The 9,033-nt window shown below is 43.6% G+C and overlaps 1 protein-coding gene across 1 annotated transcript in view; it reads left to right on the plus strand.

Moving 5' to 3' along the window:
* tbx18 (T-box transcription factor 18) overlaps positions 1–8,722 on the plus strand; it is a 34,131-nt gene extending 25,409 nt beyond the window's left edge. The window contains exons 7-8 of the mRNA XM_033020794.1: positions 2,756–2,850; positions 6,497–8,722. Coding sequence (XP_032876685.1) covers positions 2,756–2,850; positions 6,497–7,212 — 811 coding nt within the window. The 3' untranslated portion in view covers positions 7,213–8,722. The remainder of the gene's footprint in view (positions 1–2,755; positions 2,851–6,496) is intronic.
* Positions 8,723–9,033: the final 311 nt, after the last annotated feature.

Genomic DNA, 9,033 nt, shown 5'->3' on the forward strand with positions numbered 1-9,033 from the left:
AGATGTCTGTTGAAAATATGTCCAAGAAAATGTTATTTTGCCCATTTTGGAGATATTTCCCTATTCATTTGCTGTTCTAGGCATATCAATGTGAAATGACTTTTGTTGTCACAAGCTAAGATGAGGGGCAAAACAGACCAAGATGTTACTTTTAAAATCCAGTGTTGCTTCTGAAAAGTTTGCATACAAATGGTGCAATCATTTAAATATGATATATAAATCACTGGCAACCAGGGCTCTCGATGGATATGAAATTACCAGCATGGAATGGAAAAAAATTAAAAGTGATTCATTCTCATTTCATTTTTGGAAAGAAAAATCCAAGTGATTTTGTTCCACTGCATTTTAGATCGACAGACATGGTGTCCAAATGGCTGGATTGTATCCACACATGAGGAGGAAGCATGCATTTAATTCATTGAATGACTTCATTCAAAGCTAAGCCTGGAAGGAATAGGAATACGTTAAAATATTGAGAGCTTGTAAAAAATTGAATGTTATATTTTAACATTAAATGCATCTCTAGCTATCAGACAAGAGGCAAATATAACTTTGCCGATTTAAAATACATTTTAAAATCCAATTCTTTGTTAAATAAAACTAGGAGTAATTTAAAAAAAAGGAAATCCTGTAGTTATTTGAACCCTGAACAACCAATCTTACTTAGAATAGATTAAAAAAATTACTTTGTCTTTTGTGCATATCATGAGACCAGAAAAAACAATGACCTTATTTGGAACAATCAGTCCTTTGAATGGAGCAATTCACTGGATTTATCAATAATAACAAATCAAGTCCAGCTTCACATGATTGTAGAGGAACTGGCATTCGTTTTTCTCATACACAACCACATCAAGGAGATGATGAGGAATTTCTTTAGTCAGAGGATAGTGAATCCATTGAATTCATTGCCACAGTCGGCCGTGGAGGCCAAGTCAATGGTTATTTTTTTAAGGCAGAGATTGATAAGATTCTTGATTAGCACGGGTACGGGGAGAAGGCAGCAGAATGGGTTTGAGAGGGAAAGACATCAGCCACGATTGAATGGCAGAGTGGACTGGATGGGCCGAATGGCCTATTTCCGCTCAGATTATGAGCATTTACATTTGAAACTTACAAACATAATTTATTTCCTAATGTGTGGGCATTTTGGAAGTTATTTTGCAAGAGTATATTGATTAATCTATATTTTTAGTTTTTAGGTTTAGTTTTAGAGATATAGCGTGAAAACAGGTCCTTTGGCCCGTCAAGTCCGTACTGGCCATCGATCACCCATTCACACTAGTTCTATCCTACACACTAAGGACAATTTACAGAAGCCAATTAACCTACAAACCGGCATGTCTTTGGAATGAGGGAGGAAACTAAAGCACCTGGAGGAAACCCACGCGGTCACAGGGAGAAGGTACAAACTCTGTACAGACAGCTCCTGTGGTCAGGATTGAACTCGGGTCTCTGGCACTGTGTGGCAGCAACTCTACCACTGCACCACTGTGCTGATGCCCCTGTGGCACTGAATAAAAAGGAATTATATATTTAAAACATAACAAGTGTTGGGTTTGACAGTAACTAGATGCTGTGTGTCCAAAAGCATGAGAGGATTAGATTGGGTAGATACACAGAGTCTCTCGCCCAGATTAGGGGAATCGAGGACCAGAGGACATAGGTTCAAGGTGAAAGGGAAAATGATTAATAGGAATCCAAGGGGTAACATTTTCACACAAAGGGTGGTGGGTGTATGGAACAAGCTGCCAGAGGAGGTATTTGACACAGGGACTAGCTGGTGCGGCGTCCGGAGCCTGGGATCCCTCGTTGGGGACCCCGGAGGGGAAGAGCTCCGACCTCAGGCCCACAGCCCACTTCTAACGGCGGGGACTTACCATCTGGAGCGGGATCCCAAGCCGGGGATCCCTGGAGAGGAGCTCCGACCGCTGGCCCTGCGGTCTCGGTGCTTCTGACAGCGGCATGGCCGGGACTTTAGATCTTCGACCCCCGGCCTGTGGCCTACACCAACCTGAAGCCGCGGTCTCCGGTGGGGAAGCACCGATTCAGGACTTACTTGGACCTATCTTGTCTACACATCTGGACGCCAGCAGCAGCGACTGCGGAGGATTGTTGTCCCGACCACGGGGGGAAATAGAGGAGGACTGACTGGAATTTGTGCCTTCCACCACAGTGATGAATGCTGTGGTGGATGTTTGTGTTAAATTTTTATTTTGTATTGTGTGTTCTTTTTTTATTGTGTATGTGACGAATAAAACTGACTTGACTTGACTTGACTTGACTTGGATAGGACAGGTTTGGAGGGATATGGACCAAGTGCAGGCAAGTGGGACTAGTGTAGCTGGGACATTGTTGGCCGGTGTGGGCATGTTGGACTGAAGGGCCTGTTTTCCACTATAATACTCTATACTCCAAACAATGGAACTGGTATTCATATAAGAAGTTGGAGGATATTTATATTGATCTATTACTCCATCATTGAAGTGCGCCATGGTGACTTGGTAAAATTGTAAATTGTCCCTAGTGTGTGTAGGATGGTGTTAATGTCTGAGGATCGCTGGTCGGCACGGACTCGGTGGGCCAAAGGGCCAGTATCCGCGCTGTATCTCTAAACTAAAGTAAATGTTCAGATGTTCAAAATTTGTTTCAAATGACTGAAGAGTTAAGTTTTCCAATCTCATTAACATTTAAATTTATTATATATATATTTGACCAAACATGTATCTCATGGCCTTATATTTTTTAAACCTAGAATGGGTTTAGAAGCGATTGTGGAATCCTACGCTTTCTGGAGACCTTCTTTGCGCACCCTCAGCTTTGAAGACATACCTGGAATTCAGAAACAAGGTATTGATCTCCATTCCCTTTGCGGTATGAATATTGATTTGTCGCACATCAGGTAGTCCTGCCATTCCCTCTCTATCCCTCCCCCATCAACCGCCCGTTTCCTTCATCATCGTTTCTTTTTTGCATATCTTTTATTCATTGTTATTTATCTCTCCACATCACCGTCTATATCTCTCGTTTCCCTTATCCCTAACCAGTCTGGATCTCTACCTGAAACGTCACATAAAAACATAGAAACATAGAAATTAGGTGCAGTAGTAGGCCATTCGGCCCTTCGAGCCTGCACCGCCATTCAATATGATCATGGCTGATCATCCAACTCGGTATCCTATACCTGCCTTCTCTCCATACCCCCTGATCCCCTTAGCCATAAGGGCCACATCTAACTCCCTCTTAAATATAGCTAATGAACTGGCCTCAACTACCTTCTGTGGCAGAGAATTCCACAGATTCACCACTCTCTGTGTGAAAAATGTTTTTCTCATCTCGGTCCTAAAAGACTTCCCCCTTATCCTTAAACTGTGACCCCTTGTTCTGGACTTCCACAACATCGGGAACAATCTTCCTGCATCTAGCCTGTCCAACCCCTTAAGAATTTTGTAAGTTTCTATAGATCCCCCCTCAATCTTCTAAATTCTAGCGAGTACAAGCCAAGTCTATCCAGTCTTTCTTCATATGAAAGTCCTGACATCCCAGGAATCAGTCTGGTGAACCTTCTCTGCACTCCCTCTATGGCAATAATGTCCTTCCTCAGATTTGGAGACCAAAACTGTACGCAATACTCCAGGTGTGGTCTCACCAAGACCCTGTACAACTGCAGTAGAACCTCCCTGCTCCTATACTCAAATCCTTTTGCTCTGAATGCTAACATACCATTCGCTTTCTTCACTGCCTGCTGCACCTGCATGCCCACTTTCAATGACTGGTGTACCATGACACCCAGGTCTCGTTGCATCTCCCCTTTTCCTAATCGGCCACCATTCAGATAATTCCTTCTGCCAGAGATGCTGCCTGTCCCACTGAGTACTTCAGCTTTTTGTGTCCTTCTTCAGTTTAAACCAGCATCTGCAGTTCCTTCCTATCCATTCCCTTTGTCGTATTTTCACACCTTACACTTCCTTATCTATGTATGTCCCACTCCCTTGACATCAGTCTGAAGAAGGGTCTTGACCCAAAACATCACCCATTCCTTCTCTTCAGAGACGCTGCCTGTCCCGCTGAGTTACTCCAGCATTTGTGTCCAACAAGGTAATTACTTTGGCTTTTCCTTGTATCACTTTGTCTGCCAATAATTGTAGGAAAATTAGATCACTCTACAAGCAATAGCTGGCCAAAAAGTGTTTCAGTACGCAATTCTTTATTTTATATTAATTCTTTCACCACAAATCACAAAACTAACAACAGAAATTGTTCCTTTTCAGTCAGATTAGTACTTTAATATATTCATTTCATGTTGTGATGCAAGATTGCTGCCCACTTTAACTTAGGTAATCTGTAATTTATTAATTTAGTATTTTATACCTGATTTAAGACAGTGTCTATCTTAAAAGCAACAAATTGGTGGTAACTTCAAGATATGACTACTCTTTAAAATCAGCCGAGCAATCTTCCATAGTCTCATAATCAAGGGGGCGTGACTGCATATTGAGAGCATTAATGGTCCAATGGTTTAATAGTGCTTAATTGGTCACATATGCAATGGCACAGTGAAATTATTTTTGCATTTTGCACATGCGGGCCACGTGTTTTTACGGCATTTCCATAGTCCAAAGTCCGGTCAGTCCGCGTGCTCGATCTACTGCGGCAATTCCCGCGAACTGACGTCCCTCTCCTTGCCCGACCATCTTTGTGTCTGGAGGCACCTCCTGTAGCCAACCTTGAAGGCTCTGGAAGCATTACCCCGGATCACCCTCCGACTGGCCCTTGCTCCTCACGTCCAATGTTTCCAGCTCTCACCCAGTCCCACCGGGTAGGTTCTTGGTCCCGTCGACGATGAACCTTCGGGCAGGTTCCCGGACCCACCGACCGACAAAACTTTGGGCAGATTCCTGGTCCCACCGACTGACAAGCCTTCAGGCGGGCCACATTAAACGTGCAATGTCAAGTAGAGCATGAACGAAGTCCTCATGACCTACTTCTTGGTACATGTCCTGAACTCTGATTAGGTATCACACTTGGTATGCGTGGACAAACTATGTGCACCTGGCTGAGAAAACTGATTCAAACTGGTACACCTGGTGTCCTCCAAAACCTGGAATTATTTAATGATGTTGGGAGGTTTGAACAGAAATATGAGATAGATTTAACAGGTTAAGCAAAACATTAAACTTACTGCTCTTAACACTCTGATTATTAATATATCAGCATACAGAGAAATATGAGGTGTGCATTTTCGCAAGGCTAACATGGGCAGGCAGGGCCTACACAGTGAATGGTAGGGCTCTGGGGAGTGTTGTAGAGCAGAGGGATTTAGGAAAGCAGGTGTAGTTACTTGAAGGTGGAGTCACATATAGATAAGGTGCTCAATAAAGCTTTTGGTACATTGGCCTTCATCAGTCAGAGTATTGAGCGGAGAAGTCGGGTGGTCGTGTTGAAGTTGTATAACATGTTGGTGAGGCCACATTTAGTTGTATTCAGTTCTGGGCACCATGTTATAGGAACGATGTTGTCAAGCTGGAAAGGGTTTGGAGAAGATTTACGAGGATGTTGCCAGGACTAGAGGGTCTGAGCTAAAAGGGGAGGATGAGTAGGTTGGAACTCTATTCCCTGGTGCGCAGGGGGATGAGGGGTGATCTTATAGAGGTGTATAAAATCATGAGAGGCATAGATCGGGTAGATGCACAGAGTCTCTTGTCCAGAGCAGGTGAATCGAGGACCAGAGGCCATAGGTTTAAGGTGAAGGGGAAAATATTTAATAGGAATTTGAGAAGGAACTTTATCACCCAAAAAGTGGGTGTATGGAACAAGCTGCCAGAGGAGGTAGTTGAGGCTGAGACTACCCCAATGTTTAAGAAACAGTCAGACAGGTACATTGTTAGGACAGGTTTGGAGGGATATTGGCCAAATGCAGGCAGGTGGGGCTGGTGTAGCTGGGACATGTTGGTCTGAAGGGCCTGTTTTCACGCTGTATCACTCTATGACTCTATTCTGAATGTGGGCATAAATTTGGTTTGGTTTTGTTTGCTTTTGTAGAAGGCACAAATTCTTGCTGGGGTATAGGTTATAAAATGGTGAGGATGAAGAGGGTGAAGAGTAAGAGCTACCACATTGCTTGCATGAGGACAGATTTGTTTAGCCCTCAGCTGATTCCTACTTACCAACCAAGTGTTGCTAGAAATATTTAGGTGGTAGATCCCCCACTTTCTGAACTACGAATGGCAGTGTTGGGGACAACTGGAAATGGAGGTGTTAATGGAGGCAGAACATATGGAACGTGAGACAGTAAATCACAGGAACTGGCCCTTCGGCCCACAATATCTGTGCTGAACATTTTGCCAAGTTAAATTAATCTCCTCTGTCTGCATAGGGTCCATATTTAGTTTAGTTTTAGTTTACTTTCGTTTAGAGATAGTGTGGAAACAGACCCTTTCGCCCCCGACTCCGCGCCAACCAGCATACACTAAAGAGACTGTGTTTTTCTCACTAGGTGGAACATTGCCTTCATCTGCCCATCAGAGCCTGGGGAATGGTCCTCCAACACACCGTCTGCCCGGCTCTTCCTGTCCATCCCCTGCTTTCCATCTGGCCCAGAACAGTGGGCAGCTGTGCAACCTGAGCCCGACGGACTTTGCCACCTGCAACCGCACCGGCCTGGCCTTCAACCGCTACAGCAGCAGCCTCGCCGAGACTTACAACCGCCTCGCCAACCCCAGCACCGAGACGTTTGGCGCCCAGAGGACGCCGTCCTACATCGGCGTGGCCAACACCGGCAGTGTGAACATGTCAATAGCCGGCAGCGACGGAGACGCGTTCAACTGCCACCAGGCCGGTTTACCCGTGCCCATCTCCGGGATCTCATCTCCGCAGCTCCAGTACATCATGCCTTCCCCGTCAAACAACGCTTTCACCGCTAACCAGGCCCACCAGGGGTCCTACAGTACTTTCAGACTGCACAGCCCGTACGGTTTGTACGGGTATAACTTCTCCACCTCCCCCAGGCTGGCAGCCAGCCCTGAGAAGATCATCTCTGCCCAAGGAGGTTTCCTGGGTTCATCTCCCAGCGGAACCATGACCGACCGACAGGTCTTGCCCACTGTGGACGGGATGCACATTCTCAACGGCAGCCAGCAAAATATGTTCGACGCAAGGTCCTTAGGGAACTTGACAGCCTCATCGTCCCAGATCCCAGCACATTTAGTTTGAGAGGGTGACTGCATTGGGTGAAACGCGTGCTGTAACTCATGAAACATCCATTGGAGATTCTTCCGTTCATCGACACTTTCGCCGTTATGAAATACGTTTCTCAACAGTGTCAGTAACAGGACCTGTACTGAACATCTGGAGAGTGGAACAACTTTGGACTTTGCATCTGCTGAAGTGGTTTGTTCCCGTAGCACATATGTTGTTTTGGGCGATAAGGGACTTCAACTGTGCTTCCAGAACGGATTCAAAGGACTAAGGGACACTTGACGTGCAAAAGAAGGGCACTTGCTTTCAAAAATCATTATCTGTATCTTGTATATTATTGTCTGCTTTTGAGTTGGCTATTGAATTCTCTGACTCGGGCAGAGCTAATGGATTTGGTTATAATGTGAAGTTGATCAAGACCCTTGGATGCAACTTGGATGTACAACAATGAATCTCTTTCAACATTCAACCTCACATGAACTTACAAGCACCATTCTTTGGCCCATCTGGTGGCTTTTCCTTCCTCGCCTTCAGCTTTCTGTTCCAAGGCCCTGAGATTGTTGACCTGGAGTAGCATGCGGGTCTTATCTAATTGGATCATTTGAGGTCTTGGCCAAGGAGCTTTTGGTTTTCCATGAGTCTAAACTGTGATTGCGAATAGACTGCCAAAACAATGGGTATCACCACAGCTAAAGCTGATCCTGTCTGAACCTAATGGTCGCACAAGTGCACTTTTCATAGGATAATGTGTACAGCCACATGTATGCAAGCAATATTACATGGATGGTCTCTCCTGCTTTACAACATTGAGTGCAACAGTTTTCCCCCACACTCCAAAGACGTACAGGTTTGAGGGTTAATTGGCTTTGGTGAAGATTGTAAATTGTCCCCAGTGTGTGTAGGATAGCGTTAGTGTGTGGGGATTGTTGGTCGGCATGGACTCGGTGAGCAGAAGGGCCTGTTTCCGCGCTGTATCTCTAAACTAAACTAAATTAGCCATTAATTAAGACACTCGATACAGGTAGAGATCATTCCACCAGTATTCTTAGATTAATCTTCATAACATCCATGCAGTTAAACTGAACTAATAATCAATTTCTTCCTCCTTTTCATGCCTTTAAAATCATTTGTTGTTTTAAAAAGTCGGCCCATTTAAAGCCTTTATAATTACCATTAAAAATGCCAATCATCATACTAAGTTATAAGGCTAAAACCAAACCAATGATATATGCAATTTAACATGAAATGCCCCGCAAAATGTAGAAAGCAAATTTATAATTCAGGACTATAAGAAGATGCTTGCCTTTTTATGGCAACAAAATAAAAGCAATTTTTATGCGGGGTGAAATAATTAATTCTTTCTCTGCTTTTGGTTCATGATTGTCTTTGAAAATAATCAGAGCACCAATTTAAGAGATAATTATTTCTGCAATCTTTCTTATCGTATGGAACAGAAATATAGGTTAATGTGATGCAATCCAAAGCTATGACTGCATTAAGGAATCTTATGTACTTAGAATTTCTGGAAGAATGGTTTTCAAAATTGTGCGTATAGAAAATGTAAAATTTCATATTTTAAGTGGTGATGTTTGAAAATCACAGGTCCAATTTATAGAATTAATATTACATAAAAGTAATAGAAAGTCTTTAATGTCTAAGATTAAACAATTCGCAAAAGAGACAACAATGATATATTTCTAAAATATACTTTTAGAATATTTTACCAATAATGCCCACATTTTGTTGAAACTGATCCTTAATAAGACAGCACGGTGGCACAGCGGTAGAGTTGCTGCCTTTCAGTGGCAGAGACCCGGGTTCGATCCTGACTATGGG

The sequence above is a fragment of the Amblyraja radiata genome, chromosome 5, assembly GCF_010909765.2.
Source record: "Amblyraja radiata isolate CabotCenter1 chromosome 5, sAmbRad1.1.pri, whole genome shotgun sequence".
NCBI lineage: Eukaryota > Metazoa > Chordata > Chondrichthyes > Rajiformes > Rajidae > Amblyraja > Amblyraja radiata.